At 49.1% G+C, this 19,548-nt stretch overlaps 1 protein-coding gene across 17 annotated transcripts in view; it reads right to left on the bottom strand.

Moving 5' to 3' along the window:
- Nucleotides 1–19,548, bottom strand: part of TBC1D14 (TBC1 domain family member 14) — a 122,704-nt gene that overhangs the window by 25,339 nt on the left and 77,817 nt on the right. For 14 of the 17 annotated variants that reach the window (XR_012434638.1, XR_012434639.1, XR_012434640.1 and 11 more), the window contains 6 exons: nt 13,540–13,658; nt 11,466–11,548; nt 8,674–8,791; nt 6,621–6,727; nt 2,986–3,066; nt 975–1,069 (listed from right to left, as the gene is read on the bottom strand). Coding sequence is in view for 12 of the 17 variants with exons in the window: in XM_074039379.1 (XP_073895480.1) it covers nt 975–1,069; nt 2,986–3,066; nt 6,621–6,727; nt 8,674–8,791; nt 11,466–11,548; nt 13,540–13,658 (603 nt within the window). In the remaining 5 variants the exon portion in view is untranslated. Of the gene's footprint in view, nt 1–974; nt 1,070–2,985; nt 3,067–6,620; nt 6,728–8,673; nt 8,792–11,465; nt 11,549–13,539; nt 13,659–14,426; nt 15,908–19,548 lie in introns of those variants that run through there. The other 3 variants (XR_012434642.1, XR_012434641.1, XM_074039384.1) reach the window with 2 other exon arrangements.

Genomic DNA, 19,548 nt, shown 5'->3' on the forward strand with positions numbered 1-19,548 from the left:
AAACAGGCTCCTAGCTAGTCAACTGCCTACTGCAAGCCAGTGGGGTGCTCATCGGGCTCACGCACCAGACACCAGGACCAAGGCTGCTGGTAGCTTTGCAGATTCCCTCTCTTTCCTCTTCTGAAAAAATTTCTGAAGACCCACATGGAAATCCACAAAGACGAGAACCTGACTGAGTAAAGGCAGCGAGAACAGATGAGGGACAGGTGCAGAGGTATTCTGCAAGAACAACTGCCCCCCTGCCGCAAAAACCCGTTATAGACAAGAAAGGGGTCAAAAGACCCCCAGATCAATGTCTGCTGGCTCAAAGAATAGAAGGTCTCTAAATAGAGTTCAGCTCAGATAACCTCACAACCTACCGTTGGCAGCCCTGTCCTGCGCTCAGATGCCCACAAGGAGGTTCCACTCTGCTCTTCCTGCCACCCAAGGAGCCTGTCCTATCTCCCACAGCCGGCTTCTGTCCCTCAGCTGTACCGTTCTCCTGGTCCACCTGCTCAGAAACCTGTCACCCTGGCTTGGCCACCCACCTTGGCTGCCAGGGATTTCCCTTCCTCACACGGGCTCACTGCACTGGGCTCATCTGAGCCGAAGCCCATCACACCGCCATGGCCTTGCTGAGTGCAGACTGCTACACACAGTCCTGAGAGCAGAGGAGTGTCCAGGAAAGCGCCAGGAGACAGAGCCAGAGCCACCCATGGCCACCCTATCAGACCAGAGGGCCCCGAGACATGTATCTCAAGAGGAAGACAGAATCGTCTTTTGGAGCACAAGTATGGACATAGTAAATATTTGTTGGAAAGGATCACTTACTTATTTTAAAAAGTCTAAATGTATTTAACAGTAACATCCACCCTACCTCCTAACACCCACAAAAACCCAAGTACCTTTCAAACTTGACAACAAATATATGCAGTTCAGCATCTATGAATTTTAGACAAAACATACTTGAAAGCAACAAGTCACCACCTACTTACTTGCTGGAAAATGCAGAGATTAGGAAACGTTCTAGAAATGTCCAGTTTAATAAGCTCCAGACTGGCTTCTCTGTCTGCTGCTGAAAAACCAGCATCTGTCAAAAGATGCCAAAAATCATTACATTCCTCAAGGGCACGAATGTAGGACAATTATGAGCCTCTGAAGTTTTACAAGAACGAAAGACGCAAAAAAGTTCTTCAGAAGCACACTGACGTAATCACATCTTGACTCACAGTGCAGCTTCAGAGTATTTAACAGATTGCAGGGTTTCTTAGAGAACATAGCACCAGCTAATTCTAGATTAGATATCAGATATTCATTAGGTATTTTCTAGCATCTGATATCAAAATCTGACATAATACCTCTCACCAATAACAATCAGTGGAAAGGAAGGACAAGTAGGAGAATAAACACAAAGAAACTCCAAGCATAAACACACACACACACGTCACACATCTTTAACATCTTCAGTGGAAATCACTAGATGTAGAAACGATTGCGGTATTATACTCGTGTGATATTTCTTTTTTCTTTTATCTTTTTGTAGAGACAGGGTCTTTCTTTGTTGCCCAGGCTGGTTTTGAACTCCTGGCCTTAAGTGATTTGCCCACCTCAGCCTCCCAAAGTGCTAGGATTATAGGCACGAGTCACTGTGCCCAGCCAGTGTATAATATTTCTTTTTTTTTTTTTTTTTTTTTTTTTTGAGACGGAGTCTCGCTCTGTCGCCCAGGCTGGAGTGCAGTGGCCGGATCTCAGCTCACTGCAAGCTCCGCTTCCCGGGTTCACACCATTCTCCGGCCTCAGCCTCCCGAGTAGCTGGGACTACAGGCGCCCGCCACCTCGCCCGGCTAGTTTTTTGTATTTCTTAATAGAGACGGGGTTTCACCGTGTTAGCCAGGATGGTTTCGATCTCCTGACCTCGTGATCCGCCCGTCTCGGCCTCCCAAAGTGCTGGGATTACAGGCTTGAGCCACCGCGCCCGGCCAGTGTATAATATTTCTAACAAGTAATCATAAATAATTTGTTTTATACTTTTTTGAATTCTAATACCACATAGACTGTAAAAATGATCAGTAAAATCATGTACTTCGTAACCAATAGTATAACCAACAGAAGTAATCATTCTTGTGTGTTATGGAAAATGCTAAAGGCATAATCTAGCAAACATGCAGTGTTCTTGTCTCTGTAATTCTGAGCTCCTCTAGAAGACAGTATTCAACTAATCCCAGACACCAGGCTACTGGAAGTCACGTGAACAACTTTAAAGGGAGTGACACTGGTTATGACCAGCCCTCCAGCATGTTAGGACACAAATACCTCTCAGGAACTGGGATGTTCTAATTCATTCTTTCTTTCTTTCTTTTTTTTTTTTTTTAAGAGGGAGTCTTGCTCTGTCACCCAGGCTGGAGTGCAGTGGTGAGATCTTGGCTCACTGCAACCTCTACCTCCAGCGTTCAAGCGATTCTCCTGCCTCAGCCTCCCAAGTAGCTGGGATTACAGGTGCACACCACCAAGCCCAGCTAATTTTTGTTTTTTCTTGAGACAGAGTCTCACTCTTATCACCCAGGCTGGAATGCAGTGGCGCGATCTTGGCTCACTGCAACCTTCACCTCCCGGGTTCAAGTGATTCTCCTGCCTCAGCCTCCAGAGTAGCTGGAATTACAGGCACCCACCACCACGCCTGGCTAATTTTTATATTTTTAGTAGAGACGAGGTCTCGCCATGTTGACCAGGCTGGTCGTGAACTCCTGACCTCAGGTGATCCATCCACCTTGGCCTCCCAAAGTGCTAAGATTACAGGCATGAGCCACCACACTTGGCCAATTTCTTATAAAAGCTTTTTACCTTTAATTTTTGCTTTAAAAAAAAAAAAAGAACCCTTTTCTCGTGGAGCTTTTTATGAATCCACATCACTCTCAACCGTAGTTAAGTCAATTTTCTTCACTATGTAATAAAGAATGACAAACACAATTGACCACAGCAGCCTGCTGGTTTTGGAAGAGACTCTACCTTCATTCTCCACTTCAGAGCCTCCCGTGCTAAGGGACCGCCACCTCTCCTTGGCTCGGGCAAGACAGATGTCAAAGAGCTCTGGAAGAAAAGCCTCTGGGTAAGTGTTATGTGCACATGTGAGTATTTTTCGTCAAAACACCACAGAACACAGTACTATTTCCTTCAAATACTTAAGTTCAACTATAATAGGCTTAATGCACACTTCATAGGCTACTTAAACAATTCCCCCCAACGTGGCCTGAAAGTAATTTTATTGTTTAAAGACACAGCCTTAAATAGAGAAAGATTACACACATCACCACTGTTTACTTCTATGACACAATCCAACCACAAAACTGCCTTGTTTTGGTCTTTGTGACTTGTCTACTGCCTCTCCCAGACCGCAAGATCCCTGGGGCAAGACGGTGAAGCTCTCTGTATCCAAAACACACAGCACTGGAACTGACACAGAGCAACCCAATCAATAAATGTCTCACTGACCGAGGGAGGGAAGGAGGGACCAGCAGAGAATCATCGGGTTTCAAGTAAGGACATGATGCAATTGCCCCCACCTGGCACAGGCCTCCTCGTCTTGCTGCCTGGCAGTGGGGCAGGGGTGGGGGAGATCCCAGGAATACACAGAAGCTGCAAAACACAGGACTCTTGCTGGCAGAGAAGGCTCACGACAGCCTCCAAATCCCCATATTTACAACTTATTTTTGTGACAGCCTCTTTGGGTGGTTTGGTAATAGTTAAACAAGGCGACTTCACTAGCATACACAGACCTCCATGGGTATATCCATGCCCCCTTCTTCTTTCAAGGACAAGTGTGAAGGCTGAACCCACAGAGCTCCTTCTCAGCGCCCTGTTCCCCGACACAGCCCAGTCTCAGGTGCTCCCTGGTTGTCTGGCTTTTTCTTTTTTTTTCCGAGATGGAGTCTTGCTCTGTCACCCAGGCTGGAGTGCAGTGGTGCGATCTCGGCTCACTGCAACCTCTGCCTCCTGGATTCAAGCGATTTTCTTGACTCAGCCTCCTGAATAGGTGGGATTACAGGTGCACGCCACCGCGCCCGGTGACTTTTTTTTTTTTTTTCTTTAGTAGAGATGGGATTTGGCCATGTTGGCCAGGCTGGTCTCAAACTCCTGACCTCAGGTGATTTCCCCCACCGCAACCTCCCCAAGTGATGGGATGACAAGCGTGAGCCGCTGCACCTGCCACCACTCTGGCTCTGATGGTCCTGATCAGCTCCCAGATGTCTCGGGTTACACGCAATCACTAGTGTATCACTGAGACTTTAATTGCAGCTACCCATGGAATTTTGAGCACTTTATTTTTCCCATGATTACTTTTGGAAAATAGAGCAGAGCATATCTGCCTTCTGGGCAGTGTACACTGTTGTATTAAAATGTAATCCAAATTCTAGTTTCACTATTATAGTATCAGTGTCTAAAGCAGTAAGTCAGCACACATGCTCCCAGGACAATCCCACACTGCTCTGCGCTGGTGCCTCATGCACCTGGTGGCACTTCCACCTGCTGTCGGCCTCTAGGAGGCAGGCCAAGCTTTGGTCATTTTGGCCAAAGGTGGATGAATACCATTGTGTGGCCATGGCCACCAGGGAATCACTTCCCAAGTGAGACATTTGACAGTTAAGTCACACAGGCTACCAGCCTCGGGGTTCAATGGTCAAAGTGTCAAGAGTTTTAGGATTCTCCCCCATGGTTTTACTGGTGTGTATCTGGGGAATGCTGGAGGCCGGACGGCTACCACACCTTATTCCCAGACCCCCTGCTCCAATGTCAAAGCACAAGACTGACTGAGGCCCTAAAAGTGAAGTTTTAATAGTACTATTAGGTTGACTTTCACTAAGTTTCCAATTGTACAACCACAAGAGCAAAACTTTGGGGCTCTCCAAGTCAGAACACGGGCTTTAGGATTAGCCTGGGCTAGGATCAGAGTCCTGGCCCCACACACAAGAGCCAGAGACCTGGGCACAGTCCCAGCCTTTCCAGGATGCTGAGCCTTCTCTAGAGGAAAATGAGGTCAAGGTCGCACTGTTGATATTAAATAAGATCCATAAGTAAAGAACCTAATATGATGCTTGGTACTCAGCAATCAAGTTTGTGTTCTTACACTGGCTGGGAGATGTAGTAAAACCGAGATTAAGCAGGACCCAATAAGGCGGCATTCATTCACACGGCAGGCATTTCTTAAGGGCCTGCCACATGCAGAGACCTAGGCTGGGTGAGGGTGAAAAGGCAGAGAGCACAGCAGGTGAGGGCCCAGCTTCCTGAGCACCAGTGCTAGTGGGGGCCACTGACACTGCCCGGCTCACAATACAAGACGGACACAATGAACACAAATCGAGCCAATACCAAGGTTCAGACAAATGTCTAAGACTCGTGTCTAAACATGTAATTGATTCATCAGCGGTTTTGCCCAATCCAAAACAATATGGTCCATAGATTTTAATTTAAATAAAATCCACCCAGGCATCCGTGAGAAGCACAAATTACACACACACACAAAGGACTGTGCCTTCCATCCAATCTGCAAAGACAGAGTTTAGAAATAAATGCTCAGTAATTTCTCCAAACCTCAACTTCTGAGGATGCTTTTAAAAAACCATTTCCACAAGTTAAATGTTACTCATCTTCTCACACAGACAAGTTAAAACAAAGTTTTGGTAGGTATGGATTTAGCCAAAAGAGGGAGTTCTGGGCCCCCACGTTCCTCTGTAGGACTGCACCGCACAGAAGCCAGTCACCAGCCAGCCGGTTGATGCTCCGCGAGGGGAGACCCTGCCTGGGACGAGGCTAAGCTGGCCTGTCAAGAACAATAATCAAAACCCCAACTAGAGAGCGAAGATACCAACCGTTTAAACTCGAGGCCTTCATGAGCATAAAAACCACATCATCAACTCCCCAGGCAGGTCCTAGGCCCCAGAAAGAGCAGGGAGGCAGCCCCGTCTTTCCACAACTCAGAATGCAGGCAGGGAGGCAGAAGTGAAAAGAATGGCTGCCAGTATTAATCACTTGATTTGAAGACTGGGCTCACGGCACCTATTACACACTGGACACGCTGCAGAGTGCTTGGGACATGTGGGGAAGCGAATTCAGTCTGAGGGAGGAGGTGTACATGCAAACCGCGTAGATGCAATACAGCGAGAGATCACTGAGCATGGTTTTCACCGAGCTGACAAACCCCCAGAGCCCCAAGGACCCCAGTCCCAGAACAGTATGTTGTCCCCTCCAAGGCTGCCTGAAATAAATCCCACAAAATACCAACAGACACCCCAGTACAACAAACACCCTCACAGCAAGAACCACCTGCCCCTTCCACACTCACTTCCCAGTCAAGCCTTGCCTTCCTAGGACTTGGATCCGTGAAGCTCAGGCACCTCCCCAATGCTCTAAGCCCCGTCTTCCACGCTCCCTCTACTCAAGGGCTCCTGCACTGAGCTGTCAGGTAACTGGAGTGCACAGCACTAAACGCAGGCCTCCCGCCTGCCCCTGTCTCCTGAAGGATACAATCTCCTGGTCTCTCAAAAGACACAGATTCATGGCAATGGTTGCCTTTCTTTCCAACAGGGCAAAAGGGAGAGAAGACACAGGGTCTGGGGTGGACTCCCAGGATCATGCAGGCCACTCACCATGGGTGATATTTAACTCGTTGCCAATGGCTAAGCTCCAGACTTTGCCTCTCACACTTGGAGGGATTCCCTGCCACCATAAATCTCGAACTTTTCTAGAGCACCACCTGGACAAAAATGGAAGCAAGAGTTTGAGTTTGTTCTACACAGACATTTGCCTACCTGCGTGCCTAGCCCCAAACCACCAAGAGCTGGGATGCACCGTTGTTAGCAGGCACAGCCCCTGCCCTCAGACAGCTTAGAGTTTAGGGCTCTGTAAAGATCAAATCAACAGTCTCCTTCTGCTGGGCAGCTGCCGTGGCAGGTATGGAAGAGCACAGCACAGCACGGGACACCACGAACCGGAGGCCCAGGCACACTCTGGAGCCAAGTTCTGACTGACCTGGGCACATGAAGGATGGGAAGGACTTTCGGAGCAGAAAACACAGGAAAGAGCAATGGCCTGGCCTCCTGCAGGAACAGCACGTAGCTGAGAGTGGGTGAGGAGTGCCAGGCGGCACTGCGGCAGCACTGGAGACAGAAGCAGACCCCAGCAGAGTCAGCAGACGGCTGCCGCACCGCCAATACAGGCCCAGCGCCCAGTTGTGAGCTGGCACGCGCTAACTGCAGAGAAGAACTGCTGACTCAGAACATTCTGGACTGTACAGAGTCCTGCAGCTCTGCGGGGACAAGGAACACACACTGCCAACAGCCTGGGCAAACCAGGCCCACGTGGTGCCTCTGAAGGCAGCATCGTGGGGAGCACAGACGTGAAGCTGCAGAAAGCAGGCTGCATCCTAACTCCATTCTTACCTGCGGAATCTGGACAACTCATCTGTCCTCTCTAGACCTACACTGTCCTCTCGAAAGTCAAGATGATGAAACCTACACCCAAGGGCTACTGTGAGGATGAAGTGAGATAAAGTACAAAAGCACCCAGAACAGTGCCAGGCGGCGTCTGTGTGTAGTCAGCGGGAGCTGCTGCGGGTCTGTGTGCGATGCATTCAGACCACATCCAACCCAGAGCCCTGTAGGATGGACCCGAGTGGTCTCCCTCGGTGGGAGCAGTGAGCATTCTGAGAACCTCTGTTCTTGTTACTAGATCCCCTGTGAGAACGGGTATAAAGCATTTCCTGACAGCATCAACCCTTTTGAGGACACTGCCTTAAAAAGCATGCCCTGAGCGTATTTTCCTAGTGGAGACCCTGAGAAGGGCCGTGTGGCCCCTGCAGTACTGACATGTGGGATGACAGCAGAAGAGAAGCCGGCATCCAAGCTCCCCAAATGCCTTTGTGTGCAGCCCTGGGACTTCCGCCCGCACACTGGCCCCCGCCGTTCTGAACACGAGAATAAAAACAAGATCCACAGCTGCCCCTCAGATGTAAAGAGGGCAGCAGCTGCCAGACTCTGCCAGGTGCACTCTACTGGACACTGGGGTCACTATCCTCAAAGAGAGGAACACAGAGGCCTAAACAGACGGCTGTGAGGACAGAGAACCACAGGGCCCTACGGTCAGGGTAGGTGCGGCAAAGTCTTCCCTGTGCTTTGGAGAGCACACAGGAGTTAGCTGGCTGAGGAGGTACAGGACAAGAGCATTCTGGGCACAGGGCCTGGAACACGTGAGGCCCCAGGTTTAAAAGCAGCAACACCTATGGAGGGCTCCCTAGGGAGAGGGCTCTGTCCAAGTGGAGGAGAGGCATCCGAGGGTGAGGCTGCCGAGGAAGGAAGGCCACCTCAGTAAGGGTGTTGCCCGCTAAGCTAAGGGTTCAAACTGTGTACTGAGAGTCACAGGAAGTTACTGAAATTCTAGGTTAAGGGAGGTGACACCAACTCATGCTTTAGAAGCTAGCTCAGGAGACGAGAAGAAGGTGAACTGGAAGGGAGGAGAAGAGATTATCACAGTCTCCAAGCAAGGGATGGCGCGGGCTGAGCCAGGGTAGAGGGAAGGAAGATGACGCAACTTCAACTCGCTGCATCCAGGGTGTCACTGCTGGCTATGACGACCAAGGCTGTGGCCCACAGATTCTAGACAGAAATGCCCTGCAGTTCAGCCGCACCCACAGCCATGTCTTACATTGTTTCCCAGTTAGGTAAGATCTCATTATTCCAGGTGAGCACAGCGTTTCCAATGCTTTCCTCGACTCTACATCTTTCTTCCAGCTGCTTCTTCCTCCGCTGGGCTTCTTTCAGCTCTAGAAATCACAATTTAGAAAAACAACGATCTACTAACTGATATGGACCATTTCCAGGCAAGGTGATTTTCCTGTCACACTGCAAACACACCAGGAAAACGGCCCTGAAGCAGAGCGAGCATCAGCTCCAGGGCTCACTTTGCACCAGATGGACTCCAGAAGGTCAGGCATTATCCACCCTTTAATAAGCTTGCAAAGTGTAACATCTATACAGGAAAGTACACAAAGAAGAATATGATTCAGCTGACCAGGCGCGGGGGCTCACGCCTGTAATCCCAGCACTTTGGGAAGCCAAGAAGGGCGGGTCACCTGAGGTCAGGAGTTCGAGACCAGCCTGGCCAAAGTGGTAAAATCCCATCTCTACTAAAAATGCAAACATTAGCTGGGCGTGATGGCAGGGGCCTGTAGTCCCAGCTACTTGGGAGGCTGAGGTAGGAGAACTGCTTGAACCCAGGTGACAGAGGTAGCAGTGAGGCGAGATAGCACCATTGCACTTCAGCCTGGGCAACAGAGCGAGACTCTCTCTCAAAAAGAAAAAAAAAAAAAGAAAAAAAAGAACATGATTCAGTTACTACAAAACAGAAAAATCCCTGAAACTACCATCCTGATCAAAACAACCGAACATTACTAGAAGCCCCTCCTGTGCTCCCAGCCCTATCCCCTTCCAAATGCAGGCTCCATGCTGACTCCAACAGCTCGAACGTTACTGGTTTTTTTTTTTTTTTTTTTTTTTGACGTCTTGTTCTGTCACCCAGGGTGCGGTGCAGTGACACAATCTTGGCTCACTGAAACCTCCGCCTCCCAGGTTCAAGTGATTCTCCTGCCTCAGCCTCCTGAGTAGCTGGGATTACAGGCACCCACCACCACGCCCAGGTAATTTTTGTATTTTTAGTAGAGATGGGGTTTTATCATGTTGGTCAGGCTGGTCTCAAACCCCTGACCGCCTGCCTTGGCCTCCCAAAGTACTGGGATTACAGGTGTGAGCCACCACACCCAGCCTTGAGCATTACTCTTAATCTACAAATAGCAACTTTGAGAAATACCATGCATTTAGTTTACATATACTCTTTTTGTGTGTGGTCAAATTTACCATTTTAACTATACAGTTCAGTGGCATTAAGAACATTCCGACTGCACAACCACACCACCATCCATCACCAGAACTTTCTCATTGGCCCAAATGAAACTGTCCCCATCAAACACTAACTCCCCACTCCCTGTCTCCCCAGCCCCTGGCACCCACCATTCGACCCTCTGTCTGTGAGTTGGACTGCTCTAGGGGCCTCACAGAGGTGGATTACACATCATTTGTCCTGTTTGGATTGACTGGTTTCACTCAGGGTATCTTCAAGATTCCTTCATGTGGCCGCATGTGCCAGAATTTCCTTCCTTTTTAAGGCCAAATATTATTCCACTGTACATATACACCACATTGTTATATATTTTTATTTATTTTTTTATTTTTTCAGACAGAGTCTCGCTCTGTCACTCAGGCTGGAGTGCTGAGTGGCATGATCTCGGCTCACTGCAACCTCCACCTTCCGGGTTCAAGAGATTCTCCTGCCTCAGCCGCCTGAGTAGTTGGGACTACAGGCATGCTCCACCACACCTGGCTAATTTTTTATTTTTAGTAGAGACAGGGTTTCTCCATGTTGGTCAGGCTGGTCTCGAACTCCCGACCTCAGGTGATCCACCCTCCTTGGCCTCCCAAAGTGCCGTGATTATAGGCATGAGCCACCGTGCCTGAACTTTTTTATTTTTAGAAAGGCAGACTGCCACATGCAGTGCCTCATTTGGATGTGTCTGGAGTCTTGGAAGCCTGACGACTGTACATTCTCCTACAAATGGAGCCTGTCTGGAGGCTCCAGCAGGGGAGTGCAGCTACTCATACACCCTGACTGAAGACCGGTCCTCTTTCGGGGATGGTCATTCTCTTTGACCAAACACACAGCTTCAGGAGGGACCCACATGGAGTGCCAGTGGGGAAGGGGACACCGGGCTAGCTAGCAGATCAGCCAAATCAACCCTGGTGATCAACGGAGTGACAGATATGACAGCCAAATTGGCCTCACATCCATGTTATATATTTTTAAAATCTCCTAGAAAAAGAGTTTAAGTGTTGCAAGGAATTTTATCAAAACATCTTCTTGGAAATTTAACAAAACAACCCAGAGAGGGAAAGAAGTGTACATATCACTGATGGCTGAAACCTTCTGTAGTCTGGTATGTCTATCTTACACAGTCACTTTTCTCATGTCAGTTCAAAGTGCTTTTCTCTTGAATAAAGCTACCAGGAATGGATAGTAACCTTCCACGAGAGACACAGGCACCCCGCTCCAAAGCCTGGGGCTTTACAGCCCACCCAGGACAGCCTCGGGGGGCTTCTGGGATGAGAGAGGCCTCCTTGGGAGGCTCCCAGCAAATCCTGCAGTCTCACTGCTTCTCCTCTCTGCCTGCCTCAACGTCCCCGAGTCCCTGTGGCCCACCCATGCCACCCTGTGGCCCCGTTTTCATTTGTGGGGGCCTTCCACATGCATTTTTATTTTTTTGGAAGACTACAAATTTCAAGGCCTGAAGTTCAGGTTCTATGACTCTAAATAGTAAAAAGAAAATCACCAGAAGGACACAAATCCTGTGCTGCCCGATCTAACCCAGCAAGTGTGAACTCCATTACCTCGCTTTTTGGCCTGAACCACCATTTCTTCATACTGCTGTCTGTGCTTCTGAGCTTCTTCAGCTGGTTTTGCTGGGAGATTTCTTGATAGGAAAGAAATGAGTTTTCACCATTATAAATACCACATAAAAGTCTTTGAGAAAAAAACCTGAAACATAATTTCCTAAAACATAGAAAGCTCAAACACTGAAAACTCATTTTTTTAAGATTACACAGTTCTTACACCAGCTTTTATAATACTTTCTTACAAAAACAAGTTCACTATAAAACAAATGAATGGGCTAGGCACAGTGGCTCACGCCTGCGATCCCAGCACTTTGGGAGGCTGAGGCGGGCATATCACGAGGTCAGGAGATCAAGACCATCCTGATTTAACACAGTGAAACCCTGTCTCTACTGAAAAATACAAAAATTAGCCGGGCATGGTGGCACGTGCCTTTAGTCCCAGCTACTCGGGAGGCTGAGGCAGGATAATCACTTGAACCCAGGAAGCAGAGGTTGCAGTGAGCCAAGATCACACCACTGCACTCCAGCCTGGGCAACAGAGTGAGACTCCGTCTCAAAAGAAAAAGAAAAAAAGAAAAAAAAAATGAATGATAAAGATTAGCAGGAAGAAAGTAACAATTATCCACAACTGCAACAGTAATAAACACTTAATCTTTTGGTATATTTTCACCCCACACTCCAAAGAAACTTTGATTTGACTGCAATACCCTAATAACTGTCAACACTTAATTCTTGAAGCAGGGCGCTCCAACAGTATTTGTTACATGTATGTATGACGACATTTCCTGACCAGATTTTTAAAGTGAAAAGATTTTGTACTAGCTACGTGGTTCATTTGTCTTTTTACATATACAGATGTGCACCTTAGTTCTAAGCACCTTGGTATACCTTCAAAACCCATTAAAAAAAGCAATTTGTGCTCTCTCTCAGAAGCGTGCTTGTGACTGTACTGGCACTGGGGTAAAGGGAGGGCAGGAGTGTCTGGCTGCCTGTGTCCCTCACACAGCAGGATCCGCATTCACTGGGACATTTTAAACAACCATCACTTGCTGTGGGAGAGTCCGCCCGTTCACCTTTCAGAGCATGGAAACGACTGGTCTTCAAAGGGCAGAGTCTTTTCCTGATGGCCTCTAACTTTCCAGTCCTCCATTTCTCTCCCCAACACAAATTTTCAAGGATAAGAATTAACAGTAGAAGACACCCTGTTTCTTTTTTTTTTGAGATGGAGTTTTGCTCTTGCTGCCTAGGCTGGAGTGGATCTTGGTTCACCACAACCTCTGCCTCCCAGTTCAAGTGATTCTCCTGCCTCAGCCTCCCGAGTAGCTGGGATTACAGGAGCCCGCCACCACACCTGGCTATTTGTTGTATTTTTAGTAGAGACAGGGCTTCACCATGTTGGCCAGGCTGGTCTCGAACTCCAGACCTCAAGTGATCCACCCGCCTCGGCCTCCCAAAGTGCTAGGATTACAGGCGTAAACCACTGCGCCCAGCCGACAACTTTTTTTTTTTTTTTTTTTTTTGAGACGGAGTCTTGCTCTGTTGCCCAGGCTGGACTGCAGTGGCCGGATCTCAGCTCACAGCAAGCTCCGCCTCCCGGGTTTACGCCATTCTCCTGCCTCAGCCTCCCGAGTAGCTGGGACTACAGGCGCCCGCCACCTCGCCCGGCTAGATTTTTGTATTTTTTAGTAGAGACAGGGTTTCACCGTGTTAGCCAGGATGGTCTCGATCTCCTGACCTCGTGATCCGCCCGTCTCGGCCTCCCAAAGTGCTGGGATTACAGGCTTGAGCCACCGCACCCGGCCCCGACAACTTATTTTTAAATGCTAAAGTAAAAAAGAAAAATCACCTGCGTGGAAAATCCTGGTCAAAACTTCTATGCTACAGGACAGTTTTCCAAATTGGTCATTTACTATCATTACAGAACACATGTTAATATAGGGAGTAAGAAGTAATTCTGGCTTATTCGTCTTCCCTTTCTGACCCTAGTTCTTCTCTAACAAAAAGGTGCTTAGCAAGCTGTACTTATTTCCTAAAGCAAACACTCTACAGAGATTCTTCTTAAACTCACGCTGGTCTGTCCTCGAGGATGAGTGCGGTGGTGGAAAGTGGTTCAAAGTCAAGATTCTTCCTCACATTCTGCTTTGGAGAGGGTGGCTTGCTAGGTCTTCCAGCCTTGTCTTCATATTCCTAGGACAAAGAAACCAGGATGACTCCAGGTCCATTCAGATAGAATGAAGTCCTCAGAACGCAAGAAAGTTGTTCTGTCATGAAACTCTTTTAAGCCAATTTCGAGGACAATTCACCGAAAATCTTTCCTGCTATTCAGAAGGAAAAGCCGCTGACTAAAGGGGTCTTTTTGGAGATGGAGTCTCACTCTGTCGCCCAGGCTGGAGTGCAGTGGCGTGATCTTGGCTCACTGCAACCTCCACCTCCTCGGTTCAAGCAATTCTCCTGCCTCAGCTTCCCAAGTAGCTGGGACCAGGGGCGCCCACCACAACGGCTGGCTAATTTTTTGTATTTTTAGTAGAGATGGGTTTTCACCATGTTGGCCAGGCTAGTCTTGAACTCCTGACCTCAGGTGATCCACCTGCTTTAGCCTCCCAAAGTGGTGGGATTACAGGTGTGAGCCACTGCGCCCAACCTAAAGGGGTCTTAGAGTTCCAAAGTTGAGACCACTGCTTTGACATGACTGTGCGCTTCCCTCGCTGGTGGGGAAATAATAAAGGATCTCATCATCAAACGCTGCCTCAGGTCTCCTGTCTCCTGGGTAAGAGCCATGTTTTCTGTCTTCGGACACTGTAAATTTTAACTGATTATTATCACGGCCACTGGGAAGCCACCACTGCAAATTGTTATGTAAATAGTTTTGCCATGCCCTGGAAATCTAAGAGCAGCCTCCACACCACTGGGTCACCGGTTCACCCACGTGCTGCAACCACAAGAGCTCAGTCACACCTGGTGACCCACATTCCAAACGCCCAGCCAGAAGAACTCAGGAGAGCCGAACAAGTTGGTGCTTCTGAAATAACGCGTGGGTACTTCGCTCTGTGCAAAATCAAAACCACAATCATTTAAGATAATTATAGAAAACTAACAAGATATTACAGACAAGGCTCTCAGGACTGCCCCTGAAGGGAAGATAATCTCATTGAGAAGACAGGACAAAGAAAGGTAGCGTTAACCTAAGATTTCACGTTTGTCATGAGGTGGTAAGAAATTGCTAAAAGAATTTCAGGGACACTAGCTGTCAAGAGGGGTGTTATCAGTGAAATTATGTAGCAAGCAATTATTCTCTTAGCCAGAAAGGCCTCTAAAAAGTAGAAAGAAATACATTATTTCCTCAAAATACACAGGCTATGAGAAGGATGTGCACCAAGCAGCAGCTGGGAGGGCGGTTTCTGTACACCTGGACGTACATGGTCACATGTCTTAACACTGTCTACTATGGCTTAACATGGTTTCATTACAATTCTAAAATTACTTCCACTTACCAGAAACTGAAGACACGGACTCATTCCTTGCTGGATTCAAGCACCTGAGCATCTACACTATACGGGGTACACAGTCATGACCTAACACAACACTGGCCCTCATGAAGCTTCAAGTCTAGCACCTGAATGTCAAAGTCACCAATTTCATAGGAAATCAGCCAAAGGTGTGTGTTAAGATTCTGAGGCATGCTGTATTTTAACAAGAATTAGTAACACATACCCCATGAGGTGCTACTTATCTGCTGAGCCTGGTCTGGTGAACTGTATGCCAAGGCCAGAGATGTTGGGCCCAAAATCAGCCGTGGCAGGATGTGGATGCCCATGTCTGTCGGCTTCTGTGTGCTCTGTGCATGTGGACTCATTTTGTCTTCATAGCAATCTGCTTGGTAAGTGTCACCCATTTTACAGACAGCGTAACTGAGGTTCAAAGTGAAGTGACTTGCCTGAAGCATACGGCCAGCAAGGCTGGGCCTGCAGGACTCCTTCCAGTCTGCCGCCCTGAGCAGGCCCAACATCATCTGTGAATACACTCAAGCCCACAGGTGTGCAGTTTTAGAGGGGAAAGCCTGAGTCCTACACGGCTTAGGTGTGGCCTCTGCAGCCAAACAGCTCTGGAAGCAAATTCAGATCCACCAACCACCAGCGATGACCTCGGGCAAGGGCAAGGTACTCACTTCAAATCCCTCAGCCTTCTTTCCACATCTGCAAAATGGGAAACCCCGCCTGCCCCACCCCGTGAGGGCGGCTGGAAGGAATGAGGCGACGGCACAGCCTCTGGTGCACAGGGACTGCCAGAGAAGGGCAGCCCTTGTTATTCTGCGCCACTAGCTTTCTCTCCCCTCAGACCTGAAACCACGGAAAAGGCAGGAAACCACGCTCTAGTGCCAAAGAACAATCCAGGAGCCCTGCCAAGCTGCCAACGGCACAGATACAAAAAGTAGGAGTAAAAGGAAGTAAAAGCCTTGAGTCATGACCAGAAACGTCAGATCGCTTCAGTCAGAGCTTCTTACTATTACCAACGGCAACAAACAGCGGCAGCGGCTGACGCTAACAAGCCCAGCACTTCCGAGTGCTTTACGCGCGCACGCTGGTTTAACTCCATCTCCCTCCACACCAGCAGGGCTACCCCACCCCCAGACCACACTGGGCTAACTCCATCTCCCTCCACACCAGCAGGGCTACCCCAACCCCAGACCACACTGGGCTAACTCCATCTCCCTCCACACCAGCCCCCCAAAGGGGCTACCCCACCCCCACACCATGTTGGGCTAAGTCCATCTCCCTCCACACCAGCCCCCCGAAGGGGCTACCCCACCCCCAGACCACGCTGGGCTAACTCCATCTCCCTCCACACCAGCCCCCCGAAGGGGCTACCCCACCTCCAGACCACGCTGGGCTAACTCCATCTCCCTCCACACCAGCCCCCCGAAGGGGCTGCCCCACCCCCAGACCACGCTGGGCTAACTCCATCTCCCTCCACACCAGGCCCCCGAAGGGGCTGCCCCACCCCAGACCAAGCCAACAAGGCAGCTGCACAAGGACACGCTGTACCTCACCAGCGCGAAGCTGTGGCTGCGGTCAGATGGCCCAACAAAGGTTCAAGGAAAAAAAGCAGGGACGCAGGCCACCTGAGGCAGGCACGGTTTTCTGCCTTTTCCAGTGGTTTCAGGTCTGAGGAGAAGAAAAAGCAAGTGCCACAGACCAACAAGGGCTGCCGTTTCTCCAGCACTCCCTGTGCACCAAAGGGATGTGGGGACCCAGAGGTGTCTGTGACTCGCCCAGCGGGCAAGCGAGGAAGCTGGGTCACAGGCCACGCACTGGGGTTCCGCAGCCATATTCCTCATCACAGAATTCACACAAGCCTCTCGCAGGCATGCATCAGAAATAATCCATCATTCAGATTCAATCTCAGTAGTTTTCACAACCATGACCGAAACCTCAAATACTGAATTAAGCGCACAGATTAGCAGAGATGTAGGGTCAGATGCTTATGTTTTAATCACAGACCAAGACATGATTAAAATAACAAAGTGATAGAGGGGGCCTGGCCTGCTCATACTTGAAATCCCAGACAAATGCCCTTTCCAAAACGTCAGGCAGCCTTTTAGAAGAGAAACGGCGTTGGAAATGGTGACAGGTCCTGCTCTAGACCCGGTTCTCCCAGGGCGACCTGGAAGTGACAACAGTAAGCTCACTGTCCAGGCCAGACAAACCAACTTTAGAAACAAGAAAGAGAACTGTTCGCTCCCAGGATCCCGGAGGGGAAGAAACAGCACCTGGGGAAAGAACACTCAGTTGTGGATTATCAGCCCTAGGGTCGGGCTAGCAAGGTTAGCTAAGGCTCTGGAAAGAAAACCAGAGTTCTAGGTACTGGCTTGGGTGAGTCGTCTTGTCTCTCAGCCTGCTCTCAGCTATAAAACAGTAGCAACTGTACAGACCACTGTGGTGGTCAAATGAGATAACATATGTAAAATGGCTGGCCACTCACTCCCTCAAGTGCCAAGCCCTTTCTGGGTGCAGGTAAGTACTGGTGTGGTCCACCTCGGTCCAACTTTTCATTCCCAAGCTCCGTCTCCACATGGGACCAAGTTTTGAAGTCTCTTGGTTTAAACCAAGTAATAATGCCTGTCTTGCTGTGCTCGTCAGAAGCCCTGCAGCCTAACAGGTAAAATAAACTGCCCAATTAAGTGACAGCTGCCACCCTGGACAACCCTAGAAGGAATTTATTTATTTTTGAGGAGTCTCATTCTGTCACCCAGGCTGAAGTGCAGTGGCGCAATCTTGGCTTACTGCAACCTCTGCCTCCCAGGTTCAAGTGATTGTCCTGCCTCAGCCCCCCGAGTAGCTGGGATTACAGGCGTGCACCACCAGGGCCAGCTAATTTTTGTATTTTTAGTAGAGACGGGGTGTCGCCATGTTGGCCAGGCTGGTCTTGTACTCCTGATCTCAAGTGATCCACCCGCCTCAGCCTCCCAAAGTGCTCGGATTACGGGTGTGAGCCACTGCACCCAGCCCCCAGAAGCAATTTAGAACAAGGTTCTTCAAAGTTCTAGCAGCAGATCAGTTTGATTGGTCATAACAGCATTTTTTAAAAAAATAAAACAATAAAACACAGTACCTAAAGACAGTTTGCTTCAGCTTTACACCTAGTTATGTCAGTACAATGAGTCTCAATTTAAAGTGTCTAACTGGGGATGATTTCAAAAAAGTTTGCAGGCTGCCAGTTTAGAAGCACAGTTGCTCCAAGTCCCTGCTCTGGGCAACTTATAAGGAATCATGCTGGGAAAGACGAGACCATACCAACATGGCAGGCGCACCTCACTAGCAGCCAACTTGCGGGGTGTGGTCTGATGACCCAGCTAAGGCTGAAGAAAAAAAGCACGGAGGCAGGGTGCCTGAGCAGAGCCCCAGTCTCATGCAGAGGCCATGTGCAAGAGGCTCAGCAAGCAGGGCAAGAGGGAAGGGGCCATGTGGAAAAGAGGAAGCTAATCTGGAAGGGACCACGTGGGCCTGGCACTTTAGGAGACCCTCAACCTCGAACCCAGCAGGGCTCACTCCACAGGGGCAATACGATGCAGGCAGAGGCTCCCACACAGGTGAGACCGTGAGGCATGCCAGGAGGGGCGAGCCACATACTGTGGGAGGAAGGGCAGGACGCCTGAGGCCAGGGGGACGTGGGAAGCTTCCACAAAGGAGCCACTTGAGTGGACAGACAAGTAAGATGTGGGCTAGAGGCCAAGAGGAAGAGGCACTCTGATGGCAGAAGCAGTGGCCAGGAGACGCCCATAAGCAGGCTTCTTCATGTTAGCACCAGGATTTGAACCGGGAATGGTGCAGAGTCAAAGTTGTTTTGCTCCAGAAACACGCTACCCAGAGGTGTTGGGACAAGCCCCAGGAGAGAGGGGAGAGCCAGATGAGAGACTGTGAGGTATGGGGAGCCCCTCAGACGCATCCAGGGGCAGGGTCTACATTCCACGTGTGATCTGCCCAGTGCTAAAGACAAGAAGAGCACGAGACTCCTGAATTAGGTTTAACATTAGTTTAAAAAGAGGGGGGGGGAAGGCCTGCTTCAAAGCACATTTGTCTTAAGAGGGAAAAGAAAGGATCGTGATTCTCAAACAATGAAAAAGTATTCCTAAGCCTGGCACAGAGGTGCTGTGTCTGTGGTCCCAACTACTCAAGAGGCTGAGACAAGGATCACTTGAACCCAGGAGTTCAAGGTTGCAGTAAGCCATGACCGCACCAGGGCAACAGGGCAAGACCCTGTCTCAAAAAAAAAAAAAAAAAAAAAAAAGAAGAAGAAGAAAAAAGAAAGTATTCCTGGTAGAAAGACAAGAAGGGTCATCAATGCTACTTATGAACTGGAGGAACACTACAAAATATAGCCAGTAATGTCAATAACCTGCTAGTAGAAGCTCCCTGACTTCCAGTAAGGTGGCCTCTGGCTCCCTGGAAATCTATTTTAGCTAGAAGAAGAAAGGGTCATCAGTCAAATCCTGTGCTTAAATCTCCGACTCCACTGTCTCCAGTATCAAGATTAACCCGTGAAAATAACCTGAGGATCTGGCAGTGCACCTGGAATAAAG

This window comes from Macaca fascicularis, chromosome 5, assembly GCF_037993035.2.
Source record: "Macaca fascicularis isolate 582-1 chromosome 5, T2T-MFA8v1.1".
Classification (NCBI taxonomy): Eukaryota; Metazoa; Chordata; class Mammalia; order Primates; family Cercopithecidae; genus Macaca; species Macaca fascicularis.